This window comes from Zootoca vivipara, chromosome 11, assembly GCF_963506605.1.
Source record: "Zootoca vivipara chromosome 11, rZooViv1.1, whole genome shotgun sequence".
Taxonomy (NCBI): Eukaryota; Metazoa; Chordata; class Lepidosauria; order Squamata; family Lacertidae; genus Zootoca; species Zootoca vivipara.
This window is the reverse complement of record NC_083286.1, coordinates 19792960-19814292: the sequence shown is the minus strand read 5'-3', so window position 1 is coordinate 19814292 and position 21333 is coordinate 19792960. Positions and strand designations below refer to the sequence as shown.

The 21333-nt window shown below is 41.6% G+C and overlaps 1 protein-coding gene across 6 annotated transcripts in view; it reads right to left on the bottom strand.

The window, feature by feature from the left end:
* SEMA6A (semaphorin 6A) overlaps window positions 1-21333 on the bottom strand; it is a 185311-nt gene that overhangs the window by 91478 nt on the left and 72500 nt on the right. For all 6 annotated transcript variants that reach the window (XM_035100287.2, XM_035100288.2, XM_035100290.2 and 3 more), the window contains exons 2-3: window positions 5856-5991; window positions 639-756 (exon numbers count right to left, since the gene is read on the bottom strand). In XM_035100287.2, the coding sequence (XP_034956178.2) occupies window positions 639-756; window positions 5856-5955 (218 nt within the window). In that variant the 5' untranslated portion in view covers window positions 5956-5991. The remainder of the gene's footprint in view (window positions 1-638; window positions 757-5855; window positions 5992-21333) is intronic.

Sequence of the window (21333 nt, the reverse complement as noted above, 5' to 3'; positions counted from 1 at the left end):
TGCAAATAGATAAATAGGTACCGCTACAGTGGGAAGGTGTTTCCGTGTGCTGCTCTGGTTCGCCAGAAGCGGCTTTGCCATGCTGGCCACATGACCTGGAAGCTATACACCGGCTCCCTCAGCCAATAACATGAGATGAGCGCCGCAACCCCAGAGTCGGTCACAACTGGACCTAATGGTCAGGAGTCCCTTTACCTTTACCTATCAGGACAGAATAGTAATCATTTGACACAGTGTAATATGTCATTCGTTGTTGTTCATCTGAAGTTGTATTTACCGGTACCTAATTTTAAGTCCTGATAAGGAACAGATGATTGTTATTATGTCCTGATTTGTAAAACCACAGGTTTCAAAGAGAGTGCATTTTCTTTTTCCCATGACTGTATTACAGTCTGGGGTGAAACATCAGCAGGGAAAAATAGCTACAGCGATTCCTGAGTTGGAGGGAAGCTTGCAAAAAACAAGGTTTGAAACTGATGTATGGGTGATTCATTTGCAATGGACAATTCACACAATTGTGGAAGGCCCCATGTTCCCTTCTCATGTCACTCTCCCTTTGAGCTATGAAATAAACCTAAAAGAAGAGTTGTCTGTGTTGTTGAGAAGAGTTTGGAAGAGAAAAAAAAACAAGGACTGACCTAGCAGCAATGTAGAGGGTTCTGTCCATTATCATGAGCAGCTGGACGTCCAGTTTGTGCCTCTGTGGGGCGTTATGTCCTGGCTTGTGACCCACAAACACCGGATACTGTTTTGTATCTGTAAAAAGCAGAGAGGAGTTGAAAGAAGAAAAGTTGAGAGACACTCAGTGAAAGCATGTAAACAGTTGTTCAGATGGTCTATATCCTCAACTGCAGGATCCAGAATTCCTGCCCTGATTTCTTTCTCTCAGCATATAGGGTTAAACATCCACGCAACAAATAGCCCTGCTCAACAGGATTGGCTTCTTTGTTGTCACGAAAGGGATGTTATACTCTTCACAATTTTAAAAATTGTTACACCCCCACCCCCCAAAGAGCATTTAATTGCTAGAAGTTAATAGGCAATCCAGCATTTACACCTGGGTTTATATTCACTCTTTGCAGAGTTTTAAATAGCTGGATTCTGCCTGCCAGAGATGATCCGTCAGCATAACAATGTTTTATAGAAGGCCAGCAATTACAGCAGTAGCCATGCTGTCTAGTGATTATAACAAAGTACTGAAAGATACCAAACTGGCCGATCTACGGGCTGCCCACATGATGAGGGCAACATTCTAATTGTGCTTATTTTTAGGAACAGAGGGGAGCCATTAATTGAGCTTTGCTTCTACAAAAGCACCTGCTTTTTATTTTCTTCGCAGACAGTCTTATGAGGTTGTTTATGGAAAGTAGATTGCATTCTCTTATTTTACCTAATTTTATTCTGAAGCATCAGAGATGGCGGCTTCAGAATGGACTAGCGAGACTTTTATGGGAAGGAGCCGACTTGAAAACCATAATACTCTAACCAACTGCTAATTTCACACATCTTTCAGTGATTATACTATAGGGGAAAAAATACAATCTTCTGGGGGTGAGATGGGAGATTGTACAAGCCACACTGCGCTGCTGTGATGACTGCCACTAATCCATAATAGCAAATGCAGAGATAAATGAGGTTGGTGTGAGTGATGCGGTTCAGGGGATTGAGCAAACCCTCTAGCAATTTGGTAGCTCTTTGTTTAGTCAGTTTGGTTTCTTGCCCTTGAAATATAAATTCTGCAGTGCAGTACAGAAAGCATCCAGAGCTTCACAAATATATCCACTAGGTTGCCACTGGTCCATACCTGTCAACTTCTGGATTGGAAAATAAGGGATCAGCAGCGGCGCGGCACCAGAAGTCGCTTCTGCGCATGTCCAAACATGCCTGTGTCCGCATGTCTGGGCACCAGAAATCGCTTCTGTGCATGCCCGGGCATGCACAGAGGCGATTTTCGGCTGGCAGGAGCTGCTTCCTTATAAATCCGGGGGAATTACGGGATATTTTGCCATTCAGGATAACAGCGGAAAATGGATTTAAATACGGGGGTTTCCCGCGAAAAACGGGAGACTTGACAGCTATGCACTGGTCACAGTACCTTTTGCTCTGGTGAGTGCCTGCCCCAAGGCAGAGAGAAGTGGGCTAGAGATTTGACTTAATTTAATGCTGTTTGGGACCTCACTGGGACCCCCTTCTCCTGTGTCCCAGAACTTGTTAGAAAGGCAGGGTCTCTTCCCTTAAGCTGCACTTTGCTTTGGAAGCAGATAAACCTCCCCTGCTTATGAATGCCCACGGAGCTCAGCATGATGTCAAGCAAAATCCCTTCCATCCCACAAAGCCCTGCAGGATCAGCAGGATCACACATTCTAGATGGTTACTAAGGCAGTCCAAATGTGTGGACCACTAATGATGATTGCGCAAGCAGGCAGAGAATGGAAACTACCGGGGATAAAAAAAAAAATTAGTTGCAAGCAAGCTAGAAAGAAGATTGAAAGATTTAAATAACTATAAACTTTAAATCAATATATAACCTTGTTGTTATTTGATATAATTTTGTTTTAGCTATCTGCAAGAGTTGGTAAAGGGACAGCTGAGGAATGAGGAATTTGCAAAAAAAGAAAAGGAAAAAAAGGATGTCCAATCTGTAAAATAAGCAGAATGCAAAAGGGGAAGAAATGGAAATATCTGAGAAACAGAGCGGCGAGCCAGTTTTTGAAAAAAGAAGAAGTATCAAATTAGTTTTAATTTGGCATTGTGTTCTAAATTCAAAAAATGAATACAAATTAATTGGCAACAAAAAATGTTTGGAGCACTGGATGAACCCTAACGCCATAAAAATCAGGGATTCTCAGATTGTGTTATAAAGTCTCTTACTGGGCTGGCGACCTCTTTATATGACTGAGGAGTTCCCTGTGTCCTCTGTCGCAAACATAAAAATAAATAAATATGCAGTGGAGGCACTTTACATGGAACCTAGTTTGTAAAATCTTCTTTTCCCTTTTGTGGAGTCTACCTCCATGTGGATTGTCTGCCTGACATGTTAAAACTGAGTGGGATGTATGGGTGTATGCGTGCCCATTCCTCTGCTATGAAATATTTCAAGATGACCAGACAATATGACAAAAGAATTGTTATCTCCGATTCTAATTTGGGAAGCGGACACTGTCAATTACACCATGAAAATGAAATTATACACTAAACCTAAATATATCTTTCCAGGAAATAAGACACAGTGATTTTGATGGACTCTAGGACGAAGGTGTCAGCATTTTGGCCTATTGCCATAGCTAGATTATACCTCTAATCCACTTACCTATAATTTTGAGATACAGTGAATGTAGACACTCACTACATCCTAATTGTCTTCAATGCTGAATCCATTGTTCAGTTACAGGGGTAGCATTGAGAGAAATTTATATTATCTGGGAAGTTTGAGGCACACTCAGATGGTACCAGAGGCTAAGTCTGATTGGTAGGTTTGATTGTTCCAGGTAACCCAACAGGAGATTTAAAAACAGCTACATAAATATATACTGTAGTACAGAGATGTGAAACTGTTGCTCAACAAGCGTAACTCTAGAGTGGAAACTTAACTTCATGTGCAAATTATGCAGTTCTTGCATTTTGGCAAAAAAGAGCCTAATTTTGGACCTCCTAGGATTTAGACTGCAACTGTTTCTTCAGAACTGGTAGAGTGTACAGTTTGTATGTAGTGTGTATGCAGCCAAGAAGAAACAAATACAGGCTTCCATGTTCCCAGTATTCTCCCTGTACCTTTTCTTCCATTAATTTAGGTTTATCAAAGCAATGAAGACTCTTGGCCCCCCATTCGTTATCCCATTTGGATGGAGCAAATATTGCTCAAATACTACAAATTATAGATTTTGTGATGTGGCTCAAAGCACTTCAGTACACTGTGGAAACTAAAAAAGGGAATTTTTTTTACAAGAACTACTTTTGACTGGCATTGTACAGCCAGGTACTGTGAAAGGTTTCCTCATTTACACATCTAAATCCTGAAGGGCAAGAGAATATTATGTTAATCTGCTTCCAGGCAGGCTGCCACTAAGAGCTGGTCTAGAATGGAAACTATTTCTTTCTAAATTCTGTTTTACATTACAACTGCAAAAATGGAGTACACATGCGTGTACACACAACAATTTAGTATATGCATCATCATTTCTGTGCTAAATGGTGTGTTTCCCCCGAATTTGGTTATCTTTTTTAAGGATTTGTCTGTGGTACATCTAATTCCTCATACTAGGTAAAGGTAAAGGAACCCCTGACAGTTAAGTTCAGGTGCAGATAACTCTGGGGTTGCGGCGCTAATCTCGCTTTACTGGCCGAGGGAGCCAGCGTTTTGTCCGCAGACAACTTCCGGGTCATGTGGCCAGCATGACTAAGTCGCTTCTGGCGAACCAGAGCAGTGCATGGAACCGCCATTTACCTTCCTGCCAGAGCGGTACCTATTTATCTACTTGCACTTTGATGTGCTTTCGAACTACTAGGTTGGCAGGAGCAGGGACAGAGCAACAGGAGCTCACCCCACCGCGGGGATTTGAATAGCTGACCTTCTGATTGGCAAGCCCTAGGCTCTGTGGTTTGACGTGGCTAATTCTGGTTTGAGCACCACTGAAAGGACGTTAATAGAAATAGTATTTCACAGATTGTTGGTTGAGCCATTTCATGAAAAGTGGCATTTTTGTTGTTGAAGGAGTGAGGAACCAGGTTGAAAAGGGCAGTGGGTTGAGATACGACCAAAAGCAGGTGCGGGAACTCGCTCTCTTGCATTCTAAGATTATGGCAAAGCAAGTTTTTGTTTACTGGTTTGTAGCAAAAGGATAGAGTTAGCATGCGGAATCGCATACCCTCCAACATTTCTCCACTGAAAATAGGGATGTACTATTCAACAACAACAACAACACCTTGGAAGTTGAACAGAATCCATTCTGGAAGTCCATTCAACTTCCAAAACATTCAGAAACCAACATGCAGCTTCTGATTGGCTGCAGCAAGCTCCTGCAGTCAATCGGAAGCCGCGCTGGACATTTGGCTTCTGAAAATTGTTTGAAAATGGAAACACTCACTTCATTCGGGAGCTGATTTGTTCGGGAGTCAAGGCATTTGAGATCCAAGGTATGACTGTGATAATAATCTTACTATTTATACCCCACCATCTGATTGGGTTGCTCCAGCCACTCTGGGTGGCTTCCAACATATATAAACACAAAACAAAACAGTAAACATTAAAAAGGTTCCCTATACAGGGCTGCCTTTAGATGGCTCGGGGGTCGGATAACTCCATACCCGCCAACATTTCTCCGATGAAAATAGGGATGTCCTAAGGAAGAGCGGGACATTCTGAGAGCAAATAAAAAAAGCCTGGATGGCTTCTGTAAATCTGGGAATGTCACTGAAAAATATGGACATTTGGAAGGTCTGGGATAGAGGAAAGATAGGTCTAAGGAGACGCAGCAGGAAACAAGAGTGTAGTACAGTGGTACCTCGGTTTATGAACACAATTGGTTCCAGAAGTCTGTTCATAAACTGAAGCATTCATAAACTGAAGTGAACTTTCCCATTGAAAGTAATGGAAAGTGGATTAATCTGTTCCAGACAGTCCGCGGAGTACTTAAACTGAAGCATTCATAAACTGAAGCGAACTTTCCCATTGAAAGTAAATTAATCCTTTCCAGATGGGTCTGCGGCGTTCGTAAACCGAAAATTCATAAACCGAGGTGTTCGTAAACCGAGGTTCCACTGTACTCACAAATTTAAATCTCACTGACCAATAAACCATGACTTGAAACTTTGGGTACAAGAAATCTAAGCGCAGTTTCCCTGCCTTTCATACTCACAGTTGCCATGCGAAATACTGATTGGTTCAGGATCTTCTGGGAAATCAGCCCCAGCAAAGTGTAGCAGTGTGAAATATAGCAGCAAGGCTTCTGACCTCATAGTAGTTCAGCTGGGAGACTATATCTTCAATTCACCCTGTGAAAGACAAACGAGGGCATAAGAGCTTTCCATCAACTTGCATTTAGCCACTACAAACAAGAATAGGCCTTGGACAGCCTACAAGGAACAAAGGGGGCTCTCCTGCCCTTCAAGGCATCCACTATAAAATAATAAATATGTTCATTTCAGAAGAAGAAAAACCACCCTGACAGCAGGCCTCATGAGGCTCTAACATATAGTGGCACCAACATCTTTTTTTTTTAAAGAAAGACTTGAAGATGCTGCAAGCTATCAGTGAGTACTTTTGCTTCCTCTCCTTGCTGCTGGTTTTTACTCGGCTGAAAAAACAACAACACCTTTTGTCCTTCGACACCTAGTTCTCCCTAAGAACTGGGTTTCGATTATATTTGTATTGATGACTTAAGTAATTACATCATGAACACATTAGCTTTGATTGAATAGTTATGACACTGACCTTTCCTCGTCATCCCCATTACTGTATACCCGTACAACAATCCTGTAAGGTAGGACGGGCTGAGAGGGAGTGGCTGGCCCAAGGGACACCCAGTGAGCTTCATGGCTGCGTGGGAATTTGAACCATGCTCCTCCAACACTTTAACCACTACACAACCCTGGCTCTTGAGAAGCGGGGCAACATTTGATTTAAACCGCTGTGCCATTTCACTCTGCTAAGTAGGATTCACACAATTTTATGGTGAATTGTTGAAACTTTTTTCATCTTCTGTATCTGTTTTGAAACCACACTGAATGCACAGCTTAGAGAGTACGGTGTTAAGCAGCGTATAAAATGGGTCAAACAAACAAACAAAAATAAATGTTTCCCCATACAAACAAAAAAAAGCTGTCTACACAGAAAACTAGATGGCAGGAGCTTAGATTATCTCCTGAAGGCACATACTGCAGCAATGCTGCTAAAATTTAAACTGGGTCTGGGTCTGGGTAGGGAACCAACAGGGAACTCTTATGTATGACGACCTGTGGTCCAACATGGAAGGAAGGTTGGAAATAAATGTAATATGTAATAAATGCATTTTAGAAAGAGACTATGCTTTGTTCCTTCCATGTGCAGGTCACATATACAATCCTGTGAGTGTGCAGTGTTATATAGCACTTAGATGAGACACATCTAAATACACTGATCGCTGACCAAAGTTTTAGGCAAATGCTCCTTCTTCTAGGTAGGTATAAGATGGCTCAGCTCATAAATTAAAAACACTACACATTATTTAGGTTTATCAAGGGATTAAGGGACCTTCCAGGAGAATGATTCATAGTCACACGAGTTGTAAATCAAGAACAGCAACATGGGGAACAGGGCATGATGGAGCACAGTGAATGTGTCATGAGACTATACCATAAAAATATGAACTCATAAATTTAGATACTATAAAAACCAATGCTCCAAATTGCAGTAAAACTCCCTAAAAGCAGTAACTTCACTCTCATCTCCCACCTGCTGGATTCTAGGCATGTATTCTTCTTCTCCCCCCCACTGTTAAATAAAAATAATTTTAAAAAGCAGAAAACTTTTGATTCAGTGAAAGGATGGGGGTCGTCCCCCCACAACACAGAAAATATCCCATAATTCCCAGGCAAATTTCACAGAGGTGCTGCTGACCTACAAGATAAATCAGTGTAAAAGCAGGGATTTCTTTTCACCCTTTCCAGAATTCCAAACCTTTGATGCTGGCTGCCAAAGATTATCTTTTGGAACAAAGCTATTTTGCTGTAGCCAGTCCATGATTTACGCAAAGACAGTCAAGCTTTGTAACCAAAGACGGCTTTTGAAAGTCCATTTGGCAAACAAAGTGCTAACTCGCCCTTTTGAAACACCATTTAATATTAGAGACCTATATGTCCTTTCCTCATGCCAAGAAAAGCATTAACAAGCCCTGAGTGTTTCATTTCAGAGTGTAATTTCACAATTGGTTCTTAATCATTTATCCAGTTGGAAACACTGTAGTAATTAATTCTGAGATCCAGATATATACTTTTAAAACAAAACATTACATTCTATTACAATCAAGGAGGTGGGACAGCTGTTCCGTAGTATGCCACTGGGAACAGGCAAGATAAATTACTGTGCTTGCTACGTGCTTATTTTTATTTGAACATACAGCTTTTAAAAAGTCTGATTTTATATGTTATCTCTGAAATTGAACATCAACCTCTGAGCCAATGGGCTGTGTCCAATGGTAGTCCTGCTCAGAGTAGACACTTTGAAATAAATAGACATAACTAACTTAGGTCTAGGGACCCAGGTGGTGCTGTGGTTAAACCACTGAGCCTAGGGCTTGCTGATCAGAAGGTCGGCGGTTCGAATCCCTGTAACGGGGTGAGCTCCTGTTGCTTGGTCCTAGCTCCTGCCAACCTAGCAGTTCGAAAGCACGTCAAAGTGCAAGTAGATAAATAGGAACCGCTACAGCGGGAAGGTAAACGGCGTTTCCATGTGCTGCTCTGGTTTGCCAGAAGCGGCTTTGTCATGCTGGCCACATGACCTGGAAGCTATACGCCGGCTCCCTCGGCCAATAATGCGAGATGAGCGCGCAACCCCAGAGTCGGTCACGACTGGACCTAATGGTCAGGGGTCCCTTTACCTTTACCTTACCTAACTTAGGTCTATTACTTTCAATGGATCTACTCTGAGTAAACCTTATTTAACTACAAACCAATAAACTTTGGTTCTAGTTACAGCCATGTTGGTCTGCCGTAGTCGAAACAAAAAATTGAAAAATTCATTCCAGTAGCACCAACTATGAGACCAACTATGTTTGTCATAGGTATGAGCTTTTGTGTGCATGCACACTTCTTCAGATACACTGAAACAGAAGTCACCAGACCCTTATATACAGTGAGAGGGTGGGGATACCCACACCAGCTAGTAGCAGCATACAGAAGAAAAATGATATATAATGAGTTGAAAAAAAATGTTTAAAATAACTTTTTCTTTTAACTTTTTCTTTTAACCCCCCCCAAAAGCATTTCTTTTAGGAATCCTAGGTGCCAAAATCCCAAGGGAGCAGAAAGGACTATTTATCTATGTGACCACGGCTGTGCAGATGTTATTGGCCCAGAGATGGAAAGAAGATAAAGTCCTGACCAAAGAAGAATGGCAGATTAAGTTGATGGCTTATGCTGAAATGGCAAAAATGACCTGAAGAATCAGAAATCAGGAAGACCAAAATTGTAATAAGGAAAGGGGGAAATTTATAATTTATCTTAAAAACCAATGTGAACAGCTAAAACTGTTAGTAGGATTGGAACAACAGTTGTAGTTTAATGGCAAATTTTGGACAAAACGGAGATGTAAAAGATTTGGATTATCAAAAAAAAAAAAAAAAGATGCAGGAAGAAATGATTAACAATAGGACCCACCAAGGGTAGGAGGGAAGTCCAGGAGATTCTTTGGAATCTGTTTTTAGGTTGCATGTTGGATATGTGATTGTAAAACTTTACTCTGAAAACCAAATAAATTTATAAATATATACAAAAGAAAATACAGAAGAAAAAGTGCTGGGTTGTCATATTCTACACGAGAAAGCACACTTGTTTATAAACTTCTAAGCCCACTTTCTGCCAAGTATCTACCTTAAGCAGCATACAAAATGAGAACAGGCAGGCAGCATAATACTTGGGGATATTAACCGTCTGTTGCCGATTTGGCTGGGGAGGGATAGGTACCCAGCATGCAGACCACTGTGGTGGACACTGCATGCATGGTGGGTATAGCATTGTAACAACAGGCTCTACCCCTTGACCTCTGTAAAAGTTTTATCCCTCTCTAATAGAATCTAGAATTGTGAGATCATTCTAGTCGAACCCGGATAATAACACTAGACCTCCAATGAAGCTGAATGCTGGGAGATTTAGGACAGATAAAGGAAGTTATTCATGCAGCACATAGTTAAAAAGATGGCACTTGCTCCCACAGGAGGCAGTGATGGCCACCAACTTGGATGGCTTTTAAAAAAGAGGATTACTATATAAATATTCGCAGAAGCCGCAGCTATCAACAAAGAGCTATCTCCCTCCACTGTTAGAAGGAAGCTTCCTCTGAATAAAAGGTAAAGGACCCCTAGATGGTTAAGTCCAGTCAAAGGCGACTATGGGGTTGCGGTGCTCATCTCACTTTCAGGCCGAGGGAGCCAGCATTTGTCCACAGACAGATTTCTGGGTCATGTGGCTTCTGGTGCACAGGACACCGTGATGAATGCTAGAGTGCACAGAGACACCTTTACCGTCCCAGCGCAGTGATACCTATTTATTTGTGTTGGTATGCTTTCGAAGTGCTAGGTTGGCAGGAGCTGGGACAGAGCAACAGGAGCAAGAGTCTCAGTGGTTTAGACCACAGCGCCACCCGCGTCCCAGCCTCTGAATACCAGTTATTGGGAACCGCTGGTGGGCAGAGTGTTGTTGCACTTGGGTCCTGCTTGCAGGCTTCCCACAGGAATCTGGTTGACCTCTGTGAGCATAGGATGCTGGGCTAGATGGGCCATTGGCCTGATCCAAAAGGCTCCCCTTATGTGCACCTGTAACTTAGCCACACATGTTAAAATTGGACTTTGAAGTGTCTGTAAATGGGCAGCAGGGTCCTCTAGTATTTCATCAAAGTTAAAATGTAACTGCACAAAACAAAAAGGAAAAGCTGAAATGCATTTAAATAGTAATGGTTCATTAAAACTAAGAGGAGCTGAAGATGGCATTTTTGAAAAACAGCAACCAAGTTTTATTAAAAGTTTTTAACATAAAACACGATAAAAATCACACTAATCTAGAAATGAAAAATAGAAAAAAGCAAAAAGAAGGAAAGGAATGAAAGAAGGAAAGACGAAGAGAAAGCAGAGAAGAAGGAAAGGAAATTACGGAGCCCTCCATCCAAATTAAATCTGAACCCTTATTCCACACACAGAAGAGTGAATCCTACCAGCTCTCATCTGGAAGTTTTTCCCCAGCCTCCCACATTGGGAGATACTCTCTACCCTGCCCCTCACACAGGGCCCTTTGAAGATGGAATTTTTAGAATTAAGTATCATAATCGGTCAACCTTTTTCTTCAACCTCTGTGAGTCCATTTCAGGATAATTCAATTAAGTACCATTTCCCCTCAACTCTCAGGCACTTTGGACAAACCTGCAGCTATTCTAGAAATACAGAAGAACAGCAGCTTATCTGGGAGAAATGCATCAAGCTGTTGAGCTTTTTCACCCACAGGACTAGGCTGATCATTCAAACTGAGCATGGTTCATGGCAAGTCTCTATAGCAGAAAAAGAGATGCTTTATGCTGCTCCCTGTCACCACACCATCAACTACCTAACTGTGCGCATTCTATGAGGAGAAGCTTTGAAACAGAGCTGATAAATCTTGGCTTTAGGGATTTATAAAGAAAAACCAGTTGTGTGCGATATATCCTGCTCCGTTCTTCTTGCTCAACTTTCTGCAGTTTTGTGCAAACATGTTGAAAAGGCAGCTTCCAACTAAAGTAATTACTTGCATAACATAGTGTGCTTAGTTTGCCCTTTCTCTTAGTATCATTTAACTAAGAGCTATTTCACACATTATGTAGTTTCAGGTGTATGTGCATATTATGCAGCGGCAAACCCAGATTTGCCACCCACTATAGACACTTCTCCGGGAGCCACAGCCAAACAAAGCTCCCTGAGGAGTACAACATTTGTGTCTGCAAACATGCTTCTTCCATTCATGTTTCTAGCTGCGCACCTAGGATGTTTTAAGTGTGCGTTTAAAACTGTAAAGTGCGAAGGAGTTCCAGCAGGAATCTTTCTTTATGTAAGTGTGAGAAAAGGGAAACAGATCGAACTGTTCACAGTTTGCCAGCTGCCTTCAGCTTAGTGTAATTTCAGATACACCTGGGCCTACGGGGCTTGGGTGGCATTCCTGTGAAATGAATAGAGAGCAGGTGTTTAGATGAAAAAAGCTCAAAGGTAGAAGAACCAATGGCCCTCCAGATGTTAAGACCAATGGTAAACGATGATGGGAGTTCTAGTCCAGTAACATCTAAAGGGCCACAGATTCCCTTCTAACTCTCTTCTATTCTCTATAAGGCACTATTCTACTACTATCACAGTACTGTATTCTCTGAAAGCCGCAGGTGACCTGGGCCCATTGCACTGTTCCAGAACCATCTTGGTCATAGTCTCAGGAAAGTGCAAAGTGATTTGCTAATGGAGTTCTGCACAAAAGAAATCCATTTCTGCTATATTCCCTCCTCATCAGATTGCAGCAGCTTCCTACCGACTTTATCTGAAAATAGATCAACTGAAATGAATGGACCAAACTTAGACCTTTCCACCAATTCTAACGTGTCTACTCTGAGCTAAACATAATTGAATACCACCCTTTGGCTTGAATCCTGGGAGTGATATTTTGATGTAAAGCACAGGTGCTTTTCAGGGGGGGGGGAAGAGAGCAGAAGAGGGGCATTTGGGCAAATCCTTGGGTTTTTGCATACATAGTTGAAACATACTGCACTCTGTAAATACAATAAATTGTAATGCTTTTAATCTAGATTTGAAGTCACTTGTCACCCCTATGCAAACATTTTACTCACGAATTCACAGTGTTTAAGCAACTACACACTTCCAACATCACGTGTGCCAATGAGCCTCTCTCCTGGTCCCCATGCATACACCATGAACACATGTAGGGAATGGGTCTTTGCATGTGAGCTCACTCTCTGCAGATGTTTGCACTGTAAATAGTTGGGACTTACAAGCATAACAAAGCTAGTTCCTAATGAAATGCATGCACACCTGTCGGAGCATAACTAGCCAGTTGGTAGCGCCCAGCTAACAGAAGTAAACTCTGGTAAAGATCAAAGGTATTATTGAAGGTTGTTATAATTCCTTTGGAAAATGTGAATCTATCAGTTGGTACAAGGCAGCTTACTCTTCTAAAAGCAAACAAAAACTTTTGCATATTTTTCTTTAGGAATTGAGGAAAAAATAATTCAAATTTTTTAAAAAGAAAAAGAAAATCAACCTGCAAGCGGTTTTTGGCACTTGAGAGAATTTTTATACTGCAATCCTATGCATGTCTACTCAAAAAAGTAAGTCCCATTGACTTTTGTGGGGCTTAAGTGAGCACAGGATTGCGCAACACAACCCTACGCATTAACTCACAACTGAGTTCCATATTGTTCAATCCAAGGTATGTAGAGGATTGTGTTTTAAGAGGGTTTAGGATTGCAGTCTTAGTAGGTTTAAGAACTGGGCTAGACAGCTTTCTGGTACTTTCTATGCTCTTCCTTTCATGTATTTAAAATTATTAGAGTTTATAAAGAAATTGTCTGTTTTCTTGACAGTCTAGAATTGTTATAAATAAAACATTGTGCGTGTTTATACTGAGTGTTCCTTGTGACGTGAAGAGAATTTAAGTAAGAACACCGAGTTGGCTTGTTGGACCATATCAAAGCTGCATCTAGTCCAGAACTCACTCTAGCTGTGAACAGCTTAATGACAACACCAGCAGCAAAACAAAGCAGGGCAAGTGCTATCTCCTATAACTGGTTTTTAGAATCTGGATCAAAGGCATACTCTCCTGAATATGGCTATTCCATTTCAGCCACTATGGTCAAAAGTTACTGATAAGTGTTACTGTCTACAACATGTTGGTCTAATCATTTTTTTAAAAGAGCTTTCTAAGCTAGTGACCACCACCACCACCACATCGTATAGCAACAAACTGTGCATGTTAGTTATGCGTTAAATGAAGAATGTGGCCTTTCGTTTGGCGCCTATTGCAAATCAGTTTCATTGGATAGCCTCTAGTGTTTTGCAAGATAATAGTTTCTACGGATTGTACTAACCCAACCATAATTTTATAACACTTCTTTAAAAAATAAATAGGAGGCTTTTCCGCCATAAATATATTTTTCCACCAGGGAGAAATGGTTTTCGGCGGGGAGACTGTAAAAAAAAAAAAATCTTATCCAGCTGTCGAAGATGGACTGTGGGCCAACACATCCATCTGGATCAAATGGTGATTCAGTGCTCCTCTTTGCAAAAGGGAACACTTAGACAGGTGCAAGGACAGCTGCATAGTTATCTCTGCCAGAACACTCCTATGCATGGTGCCATGGAATGTTGTACACAAGGCTCCAGAAGCATGAGAACCAACACAAAATGGAAGGGCTTTCTAGGTAAGCACACTTGGGAACCGATTCCCTAGATCTGTCCAAACACTTCCCACTGAACGCAGCCAATGGATCCCCCCCCCCAGTCCTACATCCCCTGTTCCTTACGGGAAGCATTACAGCTTTAGCGTAAATATTGGATACAGTTAGCGAAGTAGAACTTTTGTTGAATATGAAAATCAAACACCTCCTTTAAATCAAGTGTTCCTTTAAACAGTGGCTGAATTGGGATATCATGGTAAACGATGGCTTAATGATAGATTCGAGTTTGTAGAAGAATGTTAAAGTGAGGTTAAAATAAATTTAAAAATTAAAAAAAATGTCCAGTAGCACCTTAGAGACCAACCAAGTATGTTCTGGGTATAAGCTTTTGTGTGCATGCACACTTCTTCAGATACACATGAAAGCTTATACCCAGAACCAACTTACCTGGTCTCTAAGGTGCTACTGGACAATTTTTTAATTTCAACAAAAACAGAAACACATTAGCAGCTCTGGTTTTCTACCACCTGTTACCTGGGGTTTAGGGGTGATGGAGATGTTGCAGTGAATGTCCATGGGCACAGAAGGAACCCGTGGCGCTTGGAAGCTAGTTTACTGAATCTGTTGCACATAGTAGTTACACCATGCCAAATATGGTGTATAGAAACTTCCAGAAAGCAAAACACCTCAGCTGTTACTCTTATTGGATGGTTTTTTTTAACATACACATGGGAAATCCAATCATGGATTTCCCATCATCTTGTCTAATTGAGCTCAAAGACCTAGAACAGTTCCTCTAATATTTATACCTCTTAAATCACACTGAATATTGATTAATCCTTGCCTGCATATGTAGCCATATGTAAAGGAGAAGAAAGGTTTTGTTACTAGTCTTAATATGTTAGGAGGGTTAGTAGATAGTATGGTTCGTGCTGATCCTCTTCTTATTTTAATTCCTTGTTCCAGGAATCAAATATGCAAAATACGTGGTATGCCTAATGGTTTCTTTGAACAAATATAGTTTTAAGCAGGAAATGTAAAGGCTGACAGAGATTCCTGCCCTGCAGCTTTTGACAACTGATGTCAAAATGTAGCTCAAAGCAAAAAAAAAAAAATTGCCGCACATATTTCTCCCATCAATATCCTAAGAAATGGATGATCCGAAGTTTCGGAAAAAATACTCTTCCTCAGGTGTGCACCCTTTACAATATCAGCTGGTAGAAGGGCAAAGAGCCCATTTTCCTGTTAGCATTGCCCCTATATTTCTATACAATACAGCTGAAGCCAAGAAGGTTCTTGCATCCCATTTACAATAAAGGTTGCAGTCGGAATCAATAGTCCAGAGTTCTTAGCTCCCTGAGTTCTCTCTTCTCCCTGACAGTGCCATTTCTTAACATGTTTCAGTTACTAGACAATGTCACATAGGCCAATGCAAACGCTGCCTTCAACTATTCTTCATGCTTTCCAGTGTCCTCCTACTGACATTATCAAGAGTGCTGATTTCTATGAAATACAATTTCCTTGCTAAATTTTGCTTGCAGATAAAACATGTTATCTTTGTTCCTCAGCAGGACGCATGAGGTTGGCAATCTGTTTTTGTGCATCAGTCGTGCATGTAACCCAACCCAAAGCAGGTACTACTTTATGTTACATTTAGTTCCTGCGTCAACAATGCAAATATGGGAAGTTGAACGTGCATACTATAAATGTGTCATAGTACCAGTAAATCCCTAGTCATCTTTAGACTGAATTTTTTTTTTTGTGGGAAATGTGCATTATTATTTTTTGCTGGGAAGCAGAATCTTTAATTTGTCCCTTAAGTCGTTTCCATTCTTATCTGACACATTTTCTAAATAAAGCAAAATATATCCTAGCATAGTATGTCCCTCAGGAACAGCTGGTATCTTTAGTGAGCAATGCATGGCAACGGTGAAGCAAGTAAACAATGCTGAATCCAATTAAAAATTATGGTAAAAGAATCTTAACCTAGATCAACCAAAACCCCTCATTTTGTGTGGAGCAGGTCCTGTTTGTTTGCATATGTATACTGCAACTGGACTTTGGACGTACCTATTAAAAGGCACAAAGAAGGTTGGAATGGTAGGCTCAGAAAAAACATCAACGCTCTACAGGGACCTGGTCACTAGAGTACTCTCCTAATTCCACATAGTTCCAGATGTATCAGATGCTCTAGTCTGCCAACCAAGCAGTTTATCTCATTACTGGTCAGACTCAACAATAATTTGATTTATTTGGATGTGATCTCATGACTGGTGTTTCTGGTTGGATGTATAATCATAGGGTCCAATGCTATCCAACTGAAAAAGTAGCTTTGTGAGCCGAGTTGAGATGGGCTGCGACCAGGTCCCAGACAACAACCCCAGCTACTGCAGCATCTTCTGCTATTTTTGTTGATGGCCCAAATCAAGCACCGTGGCAATGAAAGCAAGTTCCGAAGGAATGGATGTTAGCGGTCAACTTGAGTGTGGTGCCCACACAACAGTGTTTGAACAGCAAGGGGATCACTCGAAGTGTTCCAGCAGCAAAACAGAGAAAAGCAGATATAACCATTTCATTATGTGTTGCCTCAGAAGACCCAATATTTGTGTCTACTTGATCTGCTGTGGCACCTGCAGTGTTGGTGGCATTCCTTCACACCCCGGTCAGTGCTCAGAATAGATGAATGTCCCATGCCAGGACACTTTTCAATTCAATGTTCTAGGCCAGCTGTGTCACATTTTTACCTGGAACTGTGGATGCATAAAAGCAGTGAAGCTATAAAGAGTTGCCTTACACAAAGGCAGTGTCCCCTCTGGCTCAATACTGTCTGGTCTAATAGACAGCAAGTTTTGAAAGCAGCTTTCTGGAATCTGACATGCCATTTGCAAAGCTAAGCTGAGCAGGGTCCGGTATGGTTTCCAATTGGATGGGAGGCTGCGTGCTGAGTTTCCTGCATTGTAGGTGGTTGGACTAGATCAGGCACCCCCAAACTGCGGCCCCCCAGATGTTTTGGCCTACAACTCCCATGATCCCTAGCTAACAGGACCAGTGCTCAGGGATGATGGGAATTGTAGTCCAAAACATCTGGAGGGCCGCAGTTTGGGGGTGCCTGATCTAGTCCAACCACCTACAGTGCAGGAAACTCAGCACGCAGCCTCCCATCCAATTGGAAACCATACCGGACCCTGCAGTTATTAAGGTGTTAAATGAATCAGATTTTAACTAAAAAGTTATAATCATAATGCGTCCAAATGACATATCTCCTCTCATAGGCAGAAGTTAACATTAACTACAAGATGGAAAAAAAACCCTCGCTCTTTGCAAATTATCAGGCAATGAAAGGCTGGAAACAAGCAATTGTTTGAATTTCTTTATCCTGCTGCTCTGAGCCTTCTTTTTACAATATATAGAACCAGTTGTGCTGAATAAAATACAGTGGCCATATGCCCGTTATTTCTAAGCACTGCCATCATTGCAGATTTGTGGACCACATTTGTTTTAATGTCTGTGCTTCACTTTTCAAACAGTGACTGAAGTTTCTACCTTAAGGGGAAGATGCAACTTGAAAGCTTTTGATTTCTAACTCACATCATCTGTGACACACACTTTATTCTGCCACTCATAAAGTTCCAAGACTTGTTTCTTTCTATTGTCATCATGATACAGCTTTGAATCCAGATTTCTTAGATGTCAACTTCCTTATGCTGAGGAACCGCATGAAATTTGCTGCTGGAGATCAACTAGGCGCTGCAGAAGCAGAGACTAGAATTAACTCAATGAGTCAAATATTTCAAGTGCCAGGAAAAGTCAATGGGATGAATTAATTTAGATCTTTCAGACTTCGCCGCATAATTCCAACATATGACATAGTGACCTGGTTTGGATAGAATGCTAAACAATGTTTTAGTGTTACGTGCATTTGCATCGTCCCTTCTGCTCTAGTATAGCCACAAGATTGGAAGCTTGAATTTCCACTGTCAAATATCCATGGTCCATGTTTTTATGCAACCAGAGCGTGCCGGAGCGCAGTTTCGGCACCTCTCAGGTAAGCACCATCGCGAGCTGGCAATCCCTCCACCCGCTTCTTGCCTTTACATACTTATGAGAAGCCCAAAACAAACATTTCAAGTCAAAATGCAAGCTGGCCAATGTATGCTAGTCAACATTATTTTTTAGATCTATGACTCCGCCAGGCTCATAGCAAGGGGGCGGGGGCAGGGCCAATTTGTATTTCCTTTACTTCAATCCATCTCCTGTGTAGCAGTGGCGGACTTTAAGCTTTCCAGCCAGGCCTCTACTGTTGCACATACTGTATACCGCGTTTCTCCAAAAATAAGACACCGTCTTATATTTATTTTTCCTCAAAAAAACCACGGTGGCTTATTTTAAGGGGGTGTCTTGTTTTTTAAAATTAAGTATGGTTAATTTAAAAAAGGTTAAACTACCTATCGCTATGGCTTATTTTCGGGGTATGGCTTATTTTCGGGGTATGGCTTATTTTCGGAGAAACACGGTACGTGTTAGTGCGAGGGCCCTTCAGAGCCGCCCGAGCCATCCGCCTGAATTCAAGAGAACATTTACTTGACCTGCACCAAAACCAGGGATGATTCGCAAACCAGCTAGGGAGACAGCAGGCCATAGTTTTTAGCACCTACGTAGGGGGTGAACATAGCAAGCTGGCCACATGATCTGGAAGCTATACGCTGGCTCCCTTGGCCAATAATGCGCGCAACCCCAGAGTCAGTCACAACTGGACCTAATGGTCAGGGGTCCCTTTACCTTTACCTTTAGGGGGTGAACATGGCTGTTGTCAAATCAGCATCTGTTCACAGCTGCCCCAAGTCACCACAAGCAACTTACTGTAACAACTTCATGGTGAGTTCTGGCACCTATTTTTATTGAAAAAAGCACTGACCATGGTTTATTGCTATACATAAACCTGTTGTTGATCCTAACTATGGTTTAATGAAAGAAGCCAGGATTGCAAACCACTGTTTGATGTTAAGTTGTTTTTTTAAACCACAATTATGCCTAACTACAGTTTGTCTGGATTCCGACATAATGATAAACTACTGTTAGAAGCTTGTTCATTTTATGCTAAATCTGAACAAGAGGCCAGTGCAGTTGTTGAATTCCAGGGTAAAAAGACACCCAAAGCAGGAATGAATTCGTATTTGTGTGTGTGTGTGTGTGAAAGAGAAGGCTGGGAAAGAGGTTCAGCAGCCATGTGCCTCAAGGCCAACAATAAACTGTGTTTCTAAGGGGGACAAAATTTACAAAGGCATGAGCCAGAAGAGAAATTAATATGCATATACACATTTGTTTGGCCCTCAGACTCAGGGTTTATGAATGCCATCCTTACAGTCTAGCAATCTAAGCACCATTGCTAATTTTTTGTACTCCTGGGCATTCTGCCAGCATTGCATGCCTGCCACTTCACCTCCACTTGGTAGTTTCCTGAATCTGCTGTCACACAAATAATTGTACTTTCTTTTCCACCATGAAAACATGCATTGATACATTTTTAAGTAGTTACCCTGAACTTCCAGTAACTCACCACCTGCCTGCCTCGGGAGGTTGTGGACTCTCCTTCCTCGGAGGTTTTTAAGCAGAGGTTGGATGGCCATCTGCCATGGTGCTTTAGCTGAGATTCCTGCATTGCAGGGGGTTGCACTAGAAAGATTGCCCTTGCGGTCCCTTCCAGCTCTTAAGATTCTCTGATTCTACCTTGCTGTATTTACTTTGTAGTATCCTGGCTGCCATTTGGGGTGGGGTGGGGGGAGAACCATGTGAGCACAGTCATACCTCGGTTTAGGTACGCTTCGGTTTGACAACTTTCAGTTTAAGTTCTCCGTGGACCCGTCTGGAACAGATTAATCCACTTTCCATTACTTTCAATGGGAAAGTTCGCTTCAGGTTAAGTACAGACTTCCGGAACCAATTGTGTACTTAAACCGAGGTACCACTGTACTGGCATTGATACATGAGCTCATCCTCCACACACACACACACACACACACACACACACACACACACACACACACACACTATGGATGTGGGTCCGTTGAAGTGCACCTTCTCCAGAGGCGGCAAGAACCAGTACCAATCCAATAATTGTGCACAGCTCTTTAACAAAGTTATTAATAAAAAAATTCCTTCAGTAGCACCTTAAAGGCCAACTAAGTTTTTATTTTGGTATGAGCTTTCATGTGCTCATACCAAAATAAAAACTTACTTGGTCTTTAAGGTGCTACTGAAGGAATTTTTTTTATTTTACTTCGACCCAGACCAACACGGCTACCTACCTGTAACCAAAGTTATTAATGTAAGCAACAAATGCCTCCTTCCAGGCGCTGTGTGTCAGTCCTCAATATTATATTAGAAATTCTGCCTATTAACACGACGACACTGGGTAAAATATACTTTAAATAGGATCTTTACTCTTACTTTCAGTGCAGTGTACGGAAAGGCTGGGTATCACTTTCAGTGGTGATAAGATCCAGAGGTAGGCATCTGGTTACTAAGATACCACAATGACCTCTCAAGTCAAAAGGATGCTCTGATGCATTTACACCTTGCATCATTATACATAAAGCACTAAAAGGTGTCAGACATGTTAGCCTCTGGCGGCTGCCCAGCACTGATGTCCCTTCCAAAGTAAACATTAGGTATCTTTTGCGCCTTGCATATTTTGTGTCTGGGACAGAATGAAAGTAAGAAGAGGGTCGAAATTCCACATCCGTGAAACTGCCCCATGGAAAGCATTTGAAAAACAGGGCTCGTTTCTATTGACTGGACCTTAATTGGAGGGGTAATCTATCAGCCTTTTATAATCAAGACTTATAAATGTTAGAGGAAGTGTATTAGCTTGTTACCTTTGCTTGAAGAAGCACGGCTGAATTGCAAGCAACACAATTCAAGAATATAATCTAACAGGGACCATTATCGCTGGGAAGGGAGATTTCACCAGATGTAATTGCCATTGTATTTTAACGTTTAACATTGTATTTTATTTGCAAACAGATCCCGTAAACAAATGTGAAGTCCATTGGTGGTGGGTACAGTGCTCATCATGGTCACTAATTGCAAACGTCTCCTTCACACCAAAGCACCAGGTAACAAGCTCTCCGTGCTTAAAGAAGTGCCAGAAAACAGTTGTAATTTCCCTACCCTTGGAGAGGTTACTTAAATATCCAATATTGGAACCAGAGCCACATTGAAAA